Raw genomic sequence first — 20840 nt, forward strand, 5'->3', positions numbered from 1 at the left:
CCCGGCGTGCGCTGGACTCATCGGTCCGCGGGAGCCCACGAGCGTCCGAGCGGCTAGGAGCCCCGTCCGCGCCGTCAGCTCCTGAGTCCGGCGCCGCCGCGCCCCCTCTTCCGAGTAAGTGGCTCCGGGCGCGGGCCCGCACGCCCCCGGGGGCTTCCCCGGACGCCTGGCTGCGGCTGCTGCCGGGAGCGCGCCTCCCGCCCCCCGGGGGGTTCGCGGGCGAGTGTGAGCGGGTGTGTGTGTAGCTGTGTGTGCAGGCGCGCACCGCCTGGAAACTCCCCGGAGTTTTACCAGGTCCTGCGTCGCAGGGACGGTCTGAGCGATTGGGGCAGGAGCCCCTCCGGACTCGGGGCGGCCCTTCACTTGCACCCCCGTCCCGCGCCCTCTCGCAGCTCCTTCCTTCCTCGTGCAGGCGCAGCCCCGCGCGGTGTCACGCCCTCCCGGTAGCAGCTCCTGCGGTGGGTTATCAGGGTGCCCCAGATTGCAGACCGAGATGCTGGCCTGAGATTGTAACCCAGCCCCGCGCGGTAAAACTGGCGGGACTGAGCTCTGCCTCCGGATCACTCGGCGGGGTCTTCCACGGAAGGAGAGGGCTGGTGCGCACGCACGTGGGGCGCTCACACCTGGAGCCAGAGCACCTGATGGGCCCCGGGACCCTGGCGGTCGGTGGGCACTTAGGAGACCAGGCTGACCGGCCAGGTTTGGGCACCTGGAGGGTGTGCATTGGTTCAGTGACACCGTCTCCCTAAAGCCATCTGATTCGCTGAAACACAGGACTACGTAGAAAAAGCTGCCCCTCCGCTGAGGGAATCGTGGAAGCCTAGGGACTGGTTGAGTGCCCAGTGTTGAAACAGCAAAGTCCTTGGGTCACTTAAGGCTGATACTTTCCACTCCTCCATAAATCATTCTATGGGGGTCAAGGTGAGCTCAAATGTAGGGCATATCTCTGCATTTTAAAACAGCTCACCAATAGCTTTCATTGAGAGCAGTGCTGTTTTTGAATCCCTCTATGAAAGGATTCCTTGGTTGCTGAGGTCCCATCCGATTCTAATAGACGTTGAATTCTGCTAGCTCTCCGTTTATTTTTACTTACTATGTCTCTTCTGTGAAAGTGGAGATACCCAGAAAATCTCCCCACTTCCTTGATAAAATCGCCCCACTTCCTTGATAAGAAATCACTCCAGAAATGACCTGTTGAGTAGAAATTATTCATTGCGGTGTGAGGATAACAAAAACTCTGTGGCTAAAGAAAAGAACTAGAACAGAACAGCCTTTAGTTGCCACTGTGTGCAGGCATATGGAGGTGGTTAGAGCACTTGAGTGCTGCTTATCGCACCAGATATTTTTATCCCGGTTTGAATCCTGTGTTACCCAAAAGTGTTTCCACTGAGTTAAGTAAGGAAACATTATGCTTTGAAATGTAAACATATGACTCCATCTCTTTAAGGAAAGAAATAATTATCACACTTAATTAAACACCTGCAAACATTTATTGCCACCTTCTAATTAGATCTGTCATGGGAAGTTAAGTCAGCAAGCTGCTGTTAATACTGGTAACACAGTTACCTTTTTTGTAGATTTTCTGGATGCCTGATCCTGTCCATACATGTTAATTACCTCCCCCACCCTTTGCCCACCTTTTGAGGTCTACCTGTAATTCAAATAAGTAAAATTTAGGCAAGTGGGTTATCACTTACCTCCCTGTAAAATAAGAATATGTTAGATATTGGATGTTCTGCATTAAACTTTTGCATTATAAGCTATTATGTTCATCTAGATTATGTGGTAATTTAAGAATCATTAATAAATTGTTAATGTGAGAAGATCCCCCCTTAAAAAAAATTAGTGATCCTCCAGAAATCCAGAAATGGACCTTTACATTTTTCCTTAAGGGGGACTTCTATTGTGCTAATTGATGTTCCAGTGTTTAAATCAGAAAAGGGGTGGTGTGAGCTGGAAAACCTTCTCATCTTTGTTGTCTCTTGATTTTCTGTTTCTGACTATACTGCTAGCTGTACTCTTCATTCGTGTAGTGAGGTGTGGTGAGGACAGGCTGTTCTGGGATCCCAACAGAGTCGCAGAAACTGAGCGTGAACACCCACACTGCCGGGGCCTGTTTTTGGTAATCCTTCATTCTTTTGAAATTGGAGGAAAGGGTTGGTGGAGAAAAATGATTGCACCCAAACAGCACTCATTAGGAAATGCCCCATGGGGGAAGGAGCAGGCTTCTAGGTCATTTATGCCCTGGGGAACTTCAAGTTGCTGATCCTTACAGTTGAGTCTGCAGGTCACAGTGCTGGGCACCTCAGAGGTCTCACGGGTGATGAATCCCGTTTATCCTGTTCTGCTTGGGACAGCCCCTTGGAGCAACACGCTTCCTTCTTGGACATGCCATTTGTACTCCATCAGACTGAGCTTTACTTCCACCCGGTGCAGGATCGGTCATTTCCCCACTCCCTCCATTCTTGTCTGGTACGGATGGAAAGGATTGAGCAGGGGGTAACCCCCGGAGGCAGGGGAAGGTCAGTGATAACAATAAGGGCCCCCTGTTTTCTCTCAGAGGAAGAAGGAACGTTAATGCAACCCTAGTACCAGGGGGTTATGCAATGGGGCCAACCTGGATGAGAAGTACACAGCTCGCCCCATGTGGGCATCCACAGAGAGCATGACTCTGACACAGAGGTTAAGGGAAGGCACTGTGAGGTGCCAGATTAACTTTTATCGCCTCACCCCTCCTCACCCTGCCCACATCCTGCATTTAATACCAAGCACACACTGTAAGAACTCAACAAATACTGAAAGGAGAGGTTTACACCCCAGCTTTATGTCCCCTTCTCTGTGTTTTATGACTTCGGCCCTGGGGTCTGAGCTAACCACAGGTTCTAGACCTTTGTCTGTTGGTGGTGCCTCCCAGTAGCTGCAAATGAATGATTCATTCAGAGTTAAAAAAAAATAAATCAGTGAACCTTGTTGCAAAATGTAAATGAGGTCAAACAGGATCCAGTGGAGGTTAGTTTGCAGTCTACATCTCCGTGGTGAAGAGGAAATGAGCGGCAAGTAGAGGGCAGGTAATTCTGAAAGGTGAGAGGCGAGAGACACTTTAGAAACCACCTGGCCTGTGAGTCTCAGACCGTAGCGTTTGCCATTTACAAGCTGGGAGGTGTGTCCCGCAGTGTAGTCTGCAGGAGGTGAGCGCCCCGTTCGTTCACGCAGCGGGCAGTTACTGGACCACGGAGTGTGGCACTGCACAGCCCTCCCAAGGTCACAGGAAGGCACGGCGTCCCAGAGGGCTGGTGCCTTCAGAAAGATGTTTGTTTGAAGAAGGGATCCCTGCACGCAAACTGATAATGGAAAAAGGGACTCAGAATTCTTCTGTGCTTCACCGCAGAAAGTAAAGGTGCTCGCTTTTTTAGGACAGGAGAAGAACCAATTTTAAAGGATTTTATTTCACAATCATAAGAGACTGAAGGGAGCACATTTCTTCTTTCTAAAATGGTTTTACTGATTGATGAGAGAGAGAGAGAGAGAGAGAGAGAGAGAGAGAGAGAGAGAGAGAGAGAGAGAGAGAGAGAGAGAGATTGATTTGTTGTTCCATTTAGTTATGCATTCATTGGCTGATTCTTGTTGTGCCCTGACCAGGGATCGAACCCACAGCTTGGCTTATCCGGACGATCTTTAACCAACTGAGCTACCCAGCCAGGGCCAGCACGTTTCTTCTGATGTCTGTTTCAAATAACCAGTGTACAACAGCAATAAACCAACTTCCACAGGATTTTGCTTTCTTGGTTTTTTTTTTATGTCAAGCATAGAAGTTACCTGAGAAACTTCAATGTGTGAAAATGTCACAGCTACACAATAATTGGATGACACCCACCCATCCTTTTGGAGAGCAGTTGCTTTTTCTCCAAAAGCAAGTATTTATGGTTCAGAACCAATGTTATCAGGCTTGTTTTCCCAGGGTTGTGCTTTTCAGTGTGGAACAGAGGGGTCACAGGCCGACATGACTCTCTACAGGTGACAGAGGGCTGGGCATATAGCACACTCCCCCCCCCCCCCCCCCCCCCCCCCGCCGCCCCAGGAAGAAAAAGAAGGGTGAGAGGTCACATAATGGGCCTCCATGGGAGCGCCCCAGGCTGAGGGGTTAGTTGCTTACAGACAATGGAGTTAAGTTCGAAATTCCACTTGCGGTGGTTTCCTTGAGCGTTGGGAATGAAGATGACTTTTAGTTTAGTCAAGTAGTGGTTGGTTCACACGAGTCTGCTGCAATCAGCTGTTCGTGGCTCAGCCACCACTGGCTGTGCGACTTTGGACAATCTACTTTTGTTCTCTGAGCATGCTTCTTCCCCTGGAAACCGGGGAGCGCATTGACGTCGGAGGATGGTTGTGTGGATTAAGCCAGCGCGTTCCTCTCCTGCTGTCCAGTGTGCAGAAGACGCCCAGCAAATGGTGGGCTTTGTCGGATTGGTGTTTGTCAGCAGCTCTTTCTGGCGGAGAGAGGGAGAGCAGTATCTTGCATTTTATGTGCTCTTAGCATGAACTTCCTTTTTTCCTTCCAAGGATGCCAGAGGATGCCAGAGAATGGTGGCTGAGCCATGAGCAGCTGGGTAAATGTAGCACACAGTTTCAGTGATTCCCAGCTGCACTCATGTGATTAGAGGGAAATCCTGTGGCTGCTGCTGCAGAGAAATGATCAGAGTAGGGCACCTGGGCTTAGGTGTGTGGGCTTGGCATCCAGTAAGCATCCCAGTGTATGAGCAAAACTTGCAAAAGACCCATTGCAGTTGTGTTGTGAGCAGTGGGTTGGCCTTTCACCACTAGAGGTCCTTGTTTAAAACAGGTAACGGGTGGGTGAAACCAGGTTATCCAAGACAGGAAGACTTGTCTCAGCCACCCTGGGTGTCGCAAAGCCGCTTGGGCCAGCACATCCTCGGGGAAGTTGTGAGAGTTCCGGGAGGCTGAGGGCAGGGGCGCACTTAGGGTGACCCGTGGGGGCAAGTTTTTCTGGGGACACGCCACTCTTTTTTTTAAAATACATTTTATTGCTTTTATGGCCTGGAATGGCAGTGCCTGAAGGAACAGCTATTGTTACTTGCCAGGGCGGGAGACCACATGTCAACAGGGCACCTCCCAAGGAAGCAGCAAGTCCCTGCCCTGTGTGCCCCTGAGGGGGCGGTTTGAGAATGTTTTTATCTGGACAGCTAAGAGGTGATATGACAAACGAAACTTTGAACTTGCCCAATAAGCTGCTGTATCTTAGGGCTCATCTGGAGCCATAGCTCCCAACCTGACAGCATGACAGAATCAATTGGGAAGCTTGGTACAAAAGGTGCAGATTCCCGGGTCCTGCCTCCTGCCTGGGGATCAGTATTTCTGCAAGGTCCGCAGGTGACTGATATGCAGGCAACCGAACCCCCCCCCAGCCTGGTAGACTAGTGTTAATGTCTTATTGTACTAATGTACAGAGACGATTATTCAGGAGCAGATATCTATCGGATTTGCTTGTTTGTTTTTTAGGGTTTTTTTTGCAGTGGAAAGGACAAATCTCTTGAAAATACAAACTATAGCTTTAAAGTTGAAAGCAGATTGAAACGAACACCTGTGTGCCCATCCTGAGAAATACTAACGTGGTTTGAATAGTTAAAGCATTAAATGTTCTTCCATGAAGGTTAGTCGGCGTTAGTCCCATTCAAAGTTGAATCAGTGACTCAGACACTGTCATCAGGGACCAGGTTCTTTCTGTCCTTCTCTTCTCCCATCCTTAGCATGTCAGCTTTTTCCTACTGACTAGCCATCTCGTGGGCAGAAAATGTTTTCCTCAGCAATGGATATCTTGCACTCCCCAACCCCATGAGAAGGCAGGAAGTGTGTGTGGACGTGGGGGGCGGGGGAGGGGGAGGGCACAGAGAGGGCAACAAGCAATCTGTTCTCCTGTAGTGTCTGTCTCTTTTCATCAGAGGATAGCATCCTTCCTACAGCTCCCTCAGGCCTCATTGGCAGGAGCTGAGTCACAGCTGCAAGTGCACAGTGGGCGTTGAGGGGGCCTCCACAGGAAGGGGGGGTGCCAATAGGAAGGAGGGAGAGGGGCATGGTTATTGGGCAGACCCATAACATCTGCACTAGACCCGGCTCCTGTGCCCTGGAAGCTGCCTGTCGAGGGCCATTATTATTACCGATATAACAACCCCAGGTATTATTGGAATGAATGCTGACTACCCATGATGAGTAGTTGGTAGAGAAGCAAAACAAAGATGTGAAAGGTGTTGAATAGTACATATGCTTAATTACAGCGAGCAGTGACTTTCTAATGACCAGGGTCTGGGTTTATAAAAATAGCACAACTTCCTTTGGATGTCTTCATCCTGCCTTCAGACCCGGAAGATGTCCATCAAATAGAGTGCTCTTTATGTTTCTGGAAATATTCACAATCCCAATGACAGTCATCATGACAAACATTTATTGAGTACTTAAATGGGCAAGTGCTCTGTACACATCATCTCATTTCATCTTTAAAGGGATCTGTGAGAGAGGTATTGTGGTTAATCCGGGTTTACAGAGGAGGGATTGTGGTTAAATAACCGGCCGCAGGTGCCTAGCCTAGCTGGGATGCACACCCGGCAGCTCAGGCGTCTCACCTCCCGTACTTGTGCTCTGAACTGCTGCGGAGTTTGACCCTCAATAAAATGCTACAAACTCCGTCGTTTTCTGTGAACTCCCACAGGCTGTTACCTCTCCAGCAGTCAGGGTCGTCTTCGTAGTTTGTGTCCCAATTTCATTTTTCACATCTTGTTATTGTCAGTAGTAGGAAGGTGAACCATGGGAGGGTGCACACATCTGGTGACCTTCAACAAGTCACCAGTCACATGGCCCCACCGGGATGCAAGAGGGCTGAATTCTTCCTCTATATGCTGCCCATCAGTTCTCATATCAGTGTCTTGAGACATTTTGATTGGAGCTCTTTCTTTTTTTTTTTTTTTTATTATCTAAAGTTTTACATGTCTCCTTTTTTCTTGATTGACACCGCCCCCCTCCAGTCATTTCCACCCCCGAGGGCAAGCCCCCATAACCCCAGTATCTGTGTTCATTGGTTATGCTAATATGCATGCATATAAGTCCTTGGATTGATCTCTAACCCCACCTCTCCTGCCATTTGTCTCTGTATCTATTTTTGTTCATTGGTTTATGTTGATCATTATATTCCACATATGAGTGAGACCATGTGATATTTATCTTTCACCAACTGGCTTATTTCACTTAGCATGATGCTCTCCAGTTCTGTCCATGCTGTTGCAAATGGTAAAAGTTCCTTCTTTGGTATAGCAGTGTAGTATTCCATTGTGCAGATGTATTTAATTCTTTAATCCACAGTTTTTTAATCCACTCATCTGCTGATGGGCATTTAGGCTGTTTCCAAATCTTAGCTATGGTAAATTGTGCTGCTATGAATATAGGGGGGAATATATCCTTTCTGATTGGTATTTCTAGTTTTCTTTGGTTATATAACTAGAAGTGGGATCACTGGGTCAAATGGGAGTTCCATTTTTAGTTTTCTGAGGAAACTCCATACTGTTCTCCACAGTGGCTGCACCAGTCTGCATTCCCACCAGCAGTGCAAGAGGGTTCCTTTTTCTCTGCATCCTTGCCAGCACTTGTTTGTTGATTTGTTGACGATAGCCATTCTGACAGTGTGAGATGGTACCTCATTGTTGTTTTGATTTGCATCTCTCGGATGATTAATGACTCTGAGCATGTTTTCATGTGTCTCTGGGTTGATTGAAGCTCTTTCTGCAGCAGATTCCTAGGTGGGGCTCATTTTTTTTATAACACTTTGTGACCCTTTATTAAAGGTGAGTTTTGTTGGATATAACATCTTTGGCACACATTTCTTTCCTTGAGAGTCTTAAATATGTTACTTCATTTTCTTCTGACAAAGTATTGTCAAAAAGTCTGATTATGATAATCTAGTTTTCTTTCCCTCTATATGACCTACTCTTCTAAGCATTTTGAGATTCTAATTATATATCTGTTTCCTTCCATCTGCTATCTACCTAGCAGTCCATACAGTGATTAGTGAGCTATTATGTTACCAAATCCAAGCTTATGGTTTGGCCAACCACGGTGCCAAATAAAACCTCGCTCCTGTGAATTAGGAATAAGACATTTACTCTCAGTACCTATAGCTTTTAATCTCTGTAGCCTCAGCTGTACCTTGTCCAGTGCACAGCATTAGCTCTAAAAATATACTTGTTTGTGAAGTAAATGATGTGAAAGGATGTGGGTTTTGTCCTTCCCGTTTTAGCCTGTCGGGAACCGTCCTGCCCCGTTGACTCTTTCCCTCCAATCAGGCGGCTTTGCCTCAGACACAGCTGTGCCCACTGAGGCAGGCGTCCCCGGGGCCAGAGGGGTGTGGGCGCTGCACCCATTGTCTCAGGCGGTTCCTGCGTGCACAGCGTCAGACTCAGACCGTGTTCTCACGTTACTGGGTTTCCAGGACCCCGGCTCACAGAGTATCTGGCTCTGCACCGAATGCCACCTGACCTCCATGCCCGCTGCCCTCCCTGGGGGGGGGGGGGGGGGGGGGTGTTAGGTAGGGCTGGTGGGAACAGTGACCGCTCATTGTGGGTTTTAAGGCCCAGGCCTCCCGAGGGGAGGGGGCGCACCACCCACTCTTTCCTTTCGTGGCTGACCTTTCACTACTTGTCTGCCAGATCCCAGACAAGAACCCGGACATCACAGTGGGAGCCCTAGGCCCAGATGTGATCCCTGATGCATTTTGTTTAGCATGCACATTGTGTTTCATTTTTAAATTTTAAATGCTGGCTAGTGGTGCTTACCTGCCGGTTTGGCCCAAGCCTTTGCGGTTGCATTGCCTCAGTCATTTATCTGCCTGTCTCCTATAGGCAGTGGGGTTTGTAACAAGGTCTGACACATTTCTCGGCACATCTGTTACATGGGCAAGATCTCGGGCTGCCCGGCTTTATGCGTGGCCCACGCTAGCCCAGCGGTGTCCTGCCCTGCTTCTCCTTGTTCAGTCCTGGTCTGTGGGCCGTGTAGACAGTCTGTTCCTGTCCTCTTGACTATCTCAGGGCCATGTAATTAGCAGAAAAATAGGAAGGAAAAAGCAAAAAAGGAAGTCATGAGACATGATTTTAAAAGACATTCACCATACAAAAGCAATGGTGAGAATAATCCAGAGGTAACAGGATGGTGGCTCTTCCCCAGGAGATTGAATGCTGAGCTGATCTCTTATTTCAGGTGTGAGGAAGTAGTGAAACATCATAGCCTTGACCACACCGGGACATCTCACAGGTAACAGGGCTGGTGATGGGGAAAAGCCACCCTGACATGATGCTGGCCCACTGCTCTGTTCTTGTCAGGGCCCCTGGGGGGAGGCTGTGCAGTCAGGCTCCCCACCCCTGTGGCTGGGCCAGGGGAGGCCGATCATCAGCCCCACCCGCCCTGCTGCGTTCTCACCAGATCTAGTATTTCACATTTCTTTTCTTTTCTTTTTTTTAAGTATTAAACAGGAATGTATTAAACATTTTATTTTTAAAAATATATATTTTGTTGATTTTTTACAGAGAGGAAGGGAGAGAGATAGAGACCTATTATAGAAACATCGATGAGAGAGAAACATCGACCAGCTGCCTCCTGCACACCCCCTACCGGAGATGTGCCCGCAACCAACATACATGCCCTTGACCGGAATCGAACCTGGGAGCCTTCAGTCCGCAGACTGACACTCTACCACTGAGCTAAACCGGCTTCGGCGCATTTCATATTTCAATTAAAACAGTCCTGGGTGACTCTTTGTTCCTAGGAATCTCCATAGACAATATGGACTTTTGTAAAAATGTAACTATTTTCTATTCTACTTTTATTAACCCAACAGAGATCATGCTAAAGACTTTGCCTTCTTTTCCTTATTCCAGCTGCTTTTTGCCTTTTGCTTCTCATTGGCTCCAATGGGAGGTCCAGGGTGAGGCACTTACTATGTGCCAGGAATTGGACTAAGATGTTTATATACATTGCCAATCCTAGGTTCAGTCATTATTATCCCCATTTCAAAGATGACGAAACAGACCATGAAAGTTTTAAGTCCTTACTCAAGGTAAAAAACATAGCTGATAGTCATAACCATTGATTCTTGACCATATTTCTGTACACTTACTTCCTCATGCAAAAATGCAGACTTCACCAAGCCATCTTGCAGGGATTTTTCTACATCAGTAACTGAGCAGGGCTCCAGGGTGGAGCTGGCTACTCTCTGATGTTTAGATCTGAAACAGATTTGTCTCAGGTGCTATTCAAGATCCCTGATTTGGCCTCTGTAGCATGAGTGGGAGGGGGAGGAGGGTCATGCAAATGTGGCTCAGAGAGAGAGTCCCAGGATTGGAAATCCCCCCTGTCAAGGCTGCAGACAACTAACAGCTACAAGTCTTGCTGGTAATAAATAGGTCAGCAGTAGTAGCTAACACTTCAGCAAGAACATAAGAAAGAAGGGGAACTTATATGTTTCAGTTTTGAAATTTGTTTGAAACTCTAGTAGTGAATGTCGTGGGAAAAAAAGTTAAAAATATCTAAAATAAGGTTTTTGAATTTCTTACTGTATATGCTGCCCGTCTCTACATATGTCCCCAAGATGGTCTTTTTATTTTGTTTTAAGCATCATTATTTCTACTAAGTGGAATATTAGAGACAAATTTTGCTTCCACGGTCTTCTTTGAGTAATTAAGCAAAGGATACTGATGTTCTGTGGTTATGTGGAACTGGAAAAGCTCTGGCAGGCATGGGAAAGGTGGACTGCTGTGACTGGCTATGTGATCTCCCTGAGAGAGTCAACCCTCTAAGTCAGTGGTCGACAAACTCATTAGTCAACAGAACCAAATATCTATAGTACAACGATTGAAATTTCTTTTGAGAGCCAAATTTTTTAAACTTCATCTTCTTCTAACGCCACTTCTTCAAAATAGGCTTGCCCAGGCCATGGTATTTTGTGGAAGAGCCCACATTCAAGGGGCCGAAGAGCCACATGTGACCACGGCTCTAGGTCATAATTGCCAAATCTAAGAAATGTAAGGTGCAGGCTAGATCTCTCATCTCTCCCAGCTCTGAAATTCTGCAGTTCTGACTGTTATCACCTGCATGTTTTATTGTCACTTTGAGCATGGAAATTAGGGAAAGCCAGGCCACAGACAGCAAATACGGGAATGCCTGCGGCCCTGGAAGGCATGCTGTCCGCCACGGTGGGAAGGAGAATTCTGCACCAGCAGCTCTGGGTAGGAAGCCAGAACTCGGGCCGAGTCTTTCCAGGAGGCCCCAGGCTATAGCAGGAGATAAAACTCCATGAGTAAATTTATTTTTAGATTATCTCTGTGTTCCCCTTCATTGCTAAGATAAGTGTTGTTAACTATAGTAACCTGAGGAAATTTGCTCTCTTATTACACAAGAGAGCCCATCTGTGACTCTCTAAGAGGCGGATACAAATGACCACAAGTGAATTCAACTTGGGATAAAAAGAGTTCCTTACAGCGCTGCTTTTAAGAATGAACAAAACAAAAACTCTAAGACAACTGAAATAGGCAAGGGCACCTTACAGACTTTACGGTACTTCCTGGAGGTGAAACATTATGCAGCTTTAGAACAAGGTGGCTCTCTGTGCACTGATATGGAAAGATCGCCAAGAGAGATTAAATAAAAAAAGCAAAATAATGATCTCATTATGTTTAAGAATGGGCATATTACATACTTATGAGTGCATAAGCATCTTTTTAGAAGTCTGAACAATATGCTATTAATAATGGAATTATTGGTTGGAAGAGGGGAAAAGAAGTTTAAATTTTTATTTTATACCTTCTATAGTGGTTGAACTTCAAAATCAAAGTACATTTGGTAGAGGAGACAATTTAAATTTCAGTTGAGTTTTTGAGACATTCTAATACTTCCTTAGAAAACTCTGCATGAACAAAGCCTGCTAAGCAAAGCAAGATGTTGTCTGTAAACATTAGGGAACTCCCCCATTCCATCTCCCAGCTTTACGATACTTTTTTTTTTTTAATTTATTGATTGATTTGGGGGAGAGGGAGAGAGAGAGAGAGAGAGAGAGAGAGAGAGAGAGAGAGAGAGAGAGAGAGAGAGGCACCAATTTGTTATTCTACTTATGTATGCATTCATTGGTTGGTTCTTATATGTGCCCTGACTGGGGATCAAACCTGCAACCTTGGTACTGGGATGATGCTCTAACCAGCTGAGCTGTCCAGCCAGGGCTACTGTATTCTTCTTCACCCACAGCTGCTCAGTTGTCAGTGGCTCCCAATATCTATCAAAAACAAGTCCAACAGAGCAATGTGGTGGGGCAGCAGAGCATGGCCTGTTGGTTTGTCAGACACTCCTTTGCAGACCTGTTGAGCACCAGGCACAGTGCTGCCTTGGGGATGTGTAGGTGAGTGGCATGCTTCTAAGAGACTCTGACTTCTCACTTGTAAAACAAGTTTTCAGGACTAAATACAGCAGCAAATGCCAGGCTCCTTGCCCAGGCCCCAAAGGATAATATTTGCTCACTTGCCCCACCCTTTACTACCAGGTCAAGGCAAGGCCTGATCCCCATTACTCTTCCGCATGCTTCCTCTGGGTTCTCATTTCCACACTGCACATTGTTCTAGAACACAGTCTACTCCTCCCTGATTTCCCCCTTGCTGGGTAGAGCCCCTATCCTGCCATGCCCATCATTTCTCTTTTTTTCAGGATCCAGGTCAGATGTGCCTCCACCATGCAACCTTTCCCGACACTTGTCTTTACCAGGAAAAAAAGAGACCAGAAGTAATCTCTTCCTCTTTAGAATTTGAATAGCTGCTCCTGTTTTTCTGTTGAATTGATCACTTTTGGCATTTTTACCTTAGTTTGCAGCTCTTTGTGCCCTTGGCCCTCCCAACTATGTTTTGTTCATCTCTAGAACTCATCTCTTTACCCATGTTATCAGAAATATGTATGAATGACTACTCCGTTTTAATGATGTGCACAAATATCCTTTTAACTATTATTAATAGGATTATTTTAGTTTGAAGCAAATTTTTTTTAAATAAAGATTTTTTAAAAATCCACTGTCATTGGCAGGTTAAGCAGAGTTTCTTCCAAGGGAAAGAAACTTGGAAATTGTGGAATTGCTATCCTTAAGGAACTTTTAGGAAGAGACATACAAGCATCTATCTAGGGTGGTCATCGCTCTTTATATGAGGAACTGGCTCAGAAGTTTTTATCTGATGAAGTGAGATCTTATCCTAATAATTTAAACTAGCCTTAGCCAGTTTGGCTCAGTGGGCCACATTTTGCACTATGGGATCTCTACAGCATCGGCTGCGATTTGGTGGGGTTTTGCTCCAGGGTGGCAGGGCCTGTGTCCCACTTAGAGGAATCTGAGTGTTGCTTTGTGGGTGCCAGATCTGTGGTGCCTTTTCTCTGTAAATGGCCAGTGTGCATCACAGCAGCTCTTGCATTGAGTGCCTACCCCCTGGTGGTCAGTGTGCATCATAGCAACCGGTTGGATGGTCGGACACTTAGCATATTAGCCTTTTATATATAAGATAATATAGCTGTGACTATAATACATATACACAGTTTAGTGTTCTGCTCTTTTCTTAACATTATTTTCTACACAGTTCCCCATGTTTTATGATCATTTGATTCTGTTTCTCACTTAATTGTTTGGGGTTCAGTTTAATGTTTCCTTTCTTGAGCAAGTAATGAAAATAACCAAGCAAAGATATAGCCTGAGGGAGTGTCAGCCTTGTATATTTTTAAAAAGATCTTATTTGGATGTTGCTGAGATGTGCTGGAGCAAAATATTAACCTGATTGAGTTTTGCAGCACAATAAATGAGATTAAGATCATGAGCCACTTTAAAATGTTTTCTTGAATGAAATATGCGTCTTAAGAGACTGGACAGTGTTTGCTCAGGCAATGGCTCTTTATTTACAGAGGCTTGCAGGGAACAGCTGGATGGCAGCTTTCCCTATCAGCAGGCTTGTATAACTAGCCCCACGTTGTTTGCTAATGACTTCAGGTCTCCAGCACTAATGGGATGGAATAATTTTACATAGAAGAATCAATCTCTAGTCTCCTTTTTCAGAAGAAATGAATCTGACCCGTGCCGATAGCAATGAGGTGTGTTTAACATATGGAAATCATTAGGCTCAAAACCAGAATCTCTTTGGATATAGTCTACAAAGAGAGGCGGGCTGTGCGGGTGTGGGTGGGGGGTGGGGGGCATTTAAAACGAAATGTCACTGAAGTCTAACAAGCACTGTATGCCCATTCTTGGAACTTAGTCTTCTTGATTTGGCCTTAGGCTAAATTGCTTAGATTTGTACTCCCTTTATTGATTTAAAGCCGCTTTCACTCCTTTTTACAATGAGAACCAATTGCCTACTAACATGTTTTGTAGCTTTCCTATATAGAGGTTCTTGATTGTTTTACTACTTCTATCATCAGTCAGACTCATTGATACAAATGCTGAGTCAAGGTAAATTTACCTTCTGGGCTAGGTTACCTGTTAGAAATGAGTATATGATTTAATTATTTTGCTCTGCTCTGCTTACTGTGTATAATCTCATACAATTCAACTTAGGGATGATGATCAGATTTCTCTGAATTAACCTAAGTGGTGACTGCATCTTTGTGTGGGACCTATGGTTTGGCCTATAAAAAGACCCTTGAAAGACGGGTCTTGTTTTGTTCTGTTTTTATCTTTTCCCTAAAGAGAGGTATTCAGTTTTATTGTTGATCCAGCCCAGCCACAGTGAGTTCCAGAAAGACCTATGAGAAGGATTCTGTCAAGACCATGTCCACATAAGAAACATCCAAACCTGTACAAAATTTTGATGAAACATCCAAATTGATGATATGCCAGGGAGCGAGATCTCAGACGCTGCCGAGAATAACCGTGTTGCAGGTTCTTTTACCGATGCATTTGAAATTGAAGGAACAGAAAGGAGATTACATAGAGGTGGGAGAGAGCATGTGCTCTCTTCAGGGTGGTTTTGGCTTATTTAAAGGTGTGTTATCCTAGATGCACAGAAGCAATGCACAGGGCTTGCTTAAGGCAAAAATAAACCTTTTACTAAAAAGATATATGCCTGGGGAATGACTACCCACCATGACCTGCCCAGGTAGGAATTTATGATCAGATCACTCTGTGAGGTTATTTTCCATAGAATCCCCATCTTTTGTGTATAACCTTAACATTCCCGAATTCAAGAGGGGAGTTGCATTTGGGCTTTAATTTTCTTTAAAATATTGAAGGATTCAGAAGAAAGGTTGATTAGAAACCCGTGAAATGCCTTTAGCTCCTGGGACTAGGGCCAGAGCACCTAGAGTAGGGCTTCTGCCAGGTGTAGGCTGCTTAGACATGGTTGATGGACAGCAAGCCCTTGCTGTATCTTACTGCCAGTATCTTCCCTCATTATCACCCCTTACTCCTGCCCTGTCCCGCTGCCTATTTACCGCCCATGACACTGCTAAGTGAGGTAAGTTAGGAATGTCAGGGTGGGAGGCAAGTCCTGAGGCAGAGGTGAGACAGGTCTCTCTGTATTCCTTGCAGTATTTCCTTAAAGCCAGGGATGGGATCAGAATCCAGACTACCAGCTGCTCCTCCTGTTACTACACTACCCAGTCCTTGAAGTCAAAAGTTAAAAAAAAAAAAAAAAAGTAAAAAAGTAAATGACAGAATCATCCAAAATGTATAAGAACTCTGCCCAAGGCACAACTTCACCAATAGTTTCATTTAGTTTTTCTTTTATCATTCAGTCAATCAGCCAGTGGTTACTAAGTGTCTTACTACAGCATGCAGAGAATTGGAAAATGGCAAAGAAGGTCCCTGTCCCCGGGGAAATGTATGATAGATCTAGTTCTAAGAAAAAAGTTAGGATGCAGCCGGGTGTTGCTCAGTGGTTGAGCATCCAATCATGAACCAGGAGGTCACTGGTTTGATTCCCAGTCCGAGCACATGCCCTGCTTGTGGGCTCGTTCCCCGGGAGGGGGTGTGCAGGAGGCACCAATAGATGATTCCCTCATCCTTGATGTTTCTCTCTCACTCTTACTCTCCCTTCCTTTCTCTGAAATAAATAAAAATGTATTTTTTAAAAAATTAGGAGGCAGAAATTAGGTGGGTATTTGTTTCTATTGCTGCATAACCAAGAGCCCTAAAACTTAGTAGCTGGAAACAAGAATGAGCATCTATTACACACACTTTCTTTGGGTCAGGAATTTGGGAGCAGTCTAGCTGGGTGATTCTAACTTGGGTCCTCTCGTGATGTTAGAATCAGGGAATTGGTAAGCTCCTCAAACATCTGAAGGTTTTTCTGGGGCTTTTTCTGTGTTTTTTTTTTCCCCCCTTGAGGATCCAATTCCAAGCGGTTCTCTGACAGAGTTGGCCAGTCTGTGCTGGTTCAGAGTAGGAAGCCTCAGTTTCTCACCATGTACATGTCTCTACAGGTTTACTGGAGTGTCCTCATGACATGGTGGGTGGCTTTCCATAGAGTGACTGATCCATCTGGCCCACAGTATCCCATTGGTGACACAGGTTGTCCCTATCCCATGTGGGAGGAGACTACATGAGGGAGTAAATGCTAGGAAGTGAGAATCATTGGAGAGCATCTTGAAGACTGGGTATCTCAAGAGGTAAAGAGCTTGTGTAGTAATGGAAAAGAAAAAAACAGTGTTGGGATATTTCCAAGAAGGATGTTGTGGAAAGGGGTGTTGAGAAGGATAGGGCATCAGGAGCAAAGAGGATTGACAGTATATCTGGGTGGAGCAGAACCTGGCACGGTGATTGAGGCAGGGGCTGTGAGGTCTTGGAGGCCAAGCTAGGGAGTTTGGACTTCCTCTGATTGTTAATGATGGGCATTGGAGATATTTGAGCAGGACCATGACATAATCCTTGGCCTATTTTAGCTTTGGTCTGTGTGAGCTATAAGGTTTCGATGGCCTTAAGCCCTTCCTCCCCCCTTTTTTCCTCTGTATTATCTGGGTTGACAACTCTTAATTTCTGAAATTTTATAACACTTCCGCCCATGCCCCTTAACCACATACTACTTTATACTGTTTAACTTTTCATGTTTTTGTCTTATCACAAGTAGATTACAAGGACCATAAGGGCCATATCTTTATCCACTTTTATTTCCTCTGCTGTACCTGGCTCACAGGGTGTTCAATAAATATTTGCTGATTGGATAATAGCAGCCAATTATTATATGTGTGCTTAGCCACTGTTTCCGGGCTACAGAACATAATTTACAGTTGAACATTTCTCAAAAGAGAGAGTAATTACAGTAGATGTGATTTATGTAGTGGGGGAAAGGGGGTCAGGAGTTGTTCAGAATCAGTTTTGTGTGCTAGGCATTTGCCAAAATATTTATAGGAAGCTTAGAATAATAATTTTATTTTTTTAAAAACCCATGCATTATTTTCAGTTTCAAAGAGAGTTCTTATTTTATATAAATTAAGCAAATAGAGTAATAATCAAATGTAGTGAAGTAAGGGTTGCTTGCCTCTGAATTGTGAGAGGCAGCCTCTTCCATGCACATATGAGACATTTATGGAATAAAACTCATGTTTAGGGTTTGGGGCAGGGTTTCTTAGTTTGAAATGACCATTGTCCATGTATTTTCATTGGCCAAGTATTTCATCATAATCTTATGAAAGTTGGAGACTTCTGGTTTTGAGCTAGCAAAGGTAGTTTCTGCAAATTCCCCTCAAACAACTGAAAAACAAACAAACAAAAAAAACCAAACAAACAGGAATGCAGACTATATCCTCAGCCCCTGTTGGAATTTGTGTGGGACGCAACCAATTGATGTGTCTCTTTCACATTGATGTTTCTCTCTCTCTGTCTCTCTCCCTCCCTTCTGCTCTCTCTGAAAACTAATGGAGAAAACATCCTTGGGCGAAGATTAACAAAACAAAAAAAAGAAAGGAGAGTGAGAGTGAGAGAGTGAGAAAGAGATGAAGGAAGGAAGGAAGGAAGGAAGGAAGGAAGGAAGGAAGGAAGGAAATGATCTGGAAGTATTAAGGCATCCTATATAATAAAAGGGTAATATTCAAATTGACTGAACAGTGGTTGCTATGACTCACACTGACCCAACAGGGGACAGAAGCTTAATGCAGAAGCTGTCCCCTGGTGGTCAGTGCGCTCCCACAGTGGGGAGCGCTGCTCAGCCACAAGCTGCACTGGCTGGCGAGTGCAGCGGCCGTGGCAGTGCTAAGGATATCCAACTGATGGCTAAACCATGGGGAGTGGGCCTAAGTCATCATTCAGATCTCCCCCAAGGGTTCTGGACAACTAAAGATCACAGGCCGGGCTGAGAGGACCCCTCCCACCCCAAGTGCATGAATGTCATGCACTGGGTCTCTAGTACATTCATAATGAACCAGAAATATAGTCTAATGTCTTATGGTCACAAAAGCTCATCTAATTGTTTTGTGTTGGGGATGTATAGGGAAACGAGAGTCCAGGAACTGGGGAGGCCTGAGGTAGTTGGTTCCTAGGAATTTTCCAGTTGATCTTTAGGAAAGAAGACACCACTTAGATTACATAATTTTTAAGGTCCCATCCAACTCTGAAATACTTTTGGTGTTTCAGTACCCCCCCCCCTTTTTTTTTTTTTAGCAAGTAAGAGAAAGGAATGATTGGTTACTCACTTACAAGATATAGGACCAAAATCACAGGACCTATTTGGGGTCAGACTGGCCAGTGCATTGAACTGGAGCTTTGATCCACCTATTGTATGATCGGGTCATTTCGTTCTCATGTGTAGCTTTTCTGTAAACGCTTACTCGTATTTTGATCCTTGTATTCTCGGAGACACACTCAAAAGGCTTGCATTCCCAGGGAGATATTCCAGAAATATTGTCACTCTTTTATTAGAGAAAATAATTTCTAGAGTACACTGACTAGTTATTTCCTCTTCTACTTCTAGTATGTTTCCTGCTGGTCACTGGGCGAATGCTAAAAATACCAAAAAAAAATACCACCTTCCTTTGGGAAGGACGGGCTGACAAGGACTTCTGTTTCTGTGGAGAATTGGGTCTGCAGAACCGTTGCATTCTTCACTGAATCAAGTGGGACAGCTGCTGCTTTTCCATCGCCTGCCCTCCTTCCCACTAGTCTTTTAATGGGCATTTTGGGAGCTCATCTCTCGGGTGTTACTCAGCTGACCATCTTCACATCAGGGTTAGCTGAATCATGCATGGGTTCCCATTCTTACTTAACACTGCAAGCATATGATCTAAGAGGGTTCACCTACAGAAACAAAAACTCAAGACAGCGGAACAAAGCAGCTCTCCTGTCCAATGCAGAGGAGAAAGGGGGGAAAGTGGAAATACCCCATTGAGTCCCTTCCTGCCCTAATTTTGCCTCTGCGTTGAAGGAGAGATTCCTCCTAATTGGGACTTACCACTTCCGGGTGGAGATTTGATATTGTAAATTGTTAGACTTTGTAAATTGTTTTTAGAATGTTACCTGGAAAGACCCCTTGTCAGGTCTGCTCTTCTCTCCTCTGCTTCTCTCTTCTGAGAAAGACCAGCTGTTCCTGGGCCCCAGAGCCCACAGAGAGAACCCACGGACTAGGAAACCAGGGAGCTGAGGCCTGGTTTCCCAGCAGATTCCTTCAGGGGAACAGCTCTGCCGCCAGAATAAACATTCCAATTCGGTTAGAGATAACTGCTTGGTTTTCCATTACCCACACCAGTGAGATCATTAAGAATACACTCACTTTAATGAGTATTGTGTTTTGTTTAAATTTATTGATTTCAGAAAGGAAGGGAGAGGGAGGGAGAGATAGAAACACCAACGATGAGAGAGAACCATTGATTGGCTGCCTCCTGGAATCAAACCCTGACCTACTGGTTCATATGTTGACACTCAACCACTGAGGCACGCCGGCCGGGCTGTTTAAAGCGTGTGTTGTCTGGTAGAAAATGCTCAGAGGTTGGAAGCTAGAGGATTGCTTGGGTCCCAGTTTGTGTTTTGCTGCTGACGATGTGTTAGGCTGAAAACACTGCCTCCTTCCTCCTCCCTCTGCTCTCCCTGCCATAGTGAGGGCTCTGAGGTGTGATCTCTGCAGGGCTAACTTTTGCCTCTTGTGGGTCACTATAACTAGGCTTCTTGACTTGAGTCTCAGAGCCCTCAAATATTGGAGACAGGCTTTCCCCTTCTGCCATCACAGGGCGCCACGGGATGAAGTAATGCCCAGCCAGTGTGGCTCAACACTGAGGTAGTGTTGACTCAGGAACCAAGTGGTCACCATTCGATTCCTGGTCAGTGCACAGGCTCTGGTTGCAGACTCCATCCCCAGTGTGGGGCGTGCAGGAGGCAGCCTATCCTTGATATTCCTTTCTCATCAATGTTGTTAGCCTTCTACCCCTCTCCCTTCCTCTCTCTCTAAAAACCAATAAAAACAATAAAAAAATTAAAAGCGTTGTGTGATGGTGTAGACACCAGAAGGATGAAAGGCTCATATCAGACAAATAAGACAGAAAGGGAAAACAAGTTGAGTTTAAGCACAAGTTTCATGCAGGGTGTGCTGAGGAATAAGAGGAATCAGGCAGCTACAGAACCTGATGGGGAGGAAGAAGGGTGAGCCCGGGGCACGCACATTCATGGGATGGTCACCCTTTGTGTAAGTTCTCGCCCATCGCCTTAGTGAACCCTGTAGTGAGAGTGAACACAAAACAGCCTCCCGGGGCTCTGGCGCCTTGTGCAGTTGTTTCCCACCATCGCGAGGGGTGAACTGTTTCCCCTAAAGCTTCCAGGTATGTGGTTTCCAAAGGTCAACATTTCAACCAGTTTG

At 45.5% G+C, this 20840-nt stretch overlaps 1 protein-coding gene across 1 annotated transcript in view; it reads left to right on the forward strand.

The window, feature by feature from the left end:
- Positions 1-20840, forward strand: part of TNFAIP8 (TNF alpha induced protein 8) — a 107772-nt gene continuing 86932 nt past the window's right edge. The window contains exon 1 of the mRNA XM_036409360.2: positions 1-114. Within this exon, the coding sequence (XP_036265253.1) occupies position 114 (1 nt within the window). The 5' untranslated portion in view covers positions 1-113. The remainder of the gene's footprint in view (positions 115-20840) is intronic.

The sequence above is a fragment of the Pipistrellus kuhlii genome, unplaced genomic scaffold (genome assembly GCF_014108245.1).
Source record: "Pipistrellus kuhlii isolate mPipKuh1 unplaced genomic scaffold, mPipKuh1.p scaffold_m20_p_4, whole genome shotgun sequence".
Lineage (NCBI taxonomy): Eukaryota > Metazoa > Chordata > Mammalia > Chiroptera > Vespertilionidae > Pipistrellus > Pipistrellus kuhlii.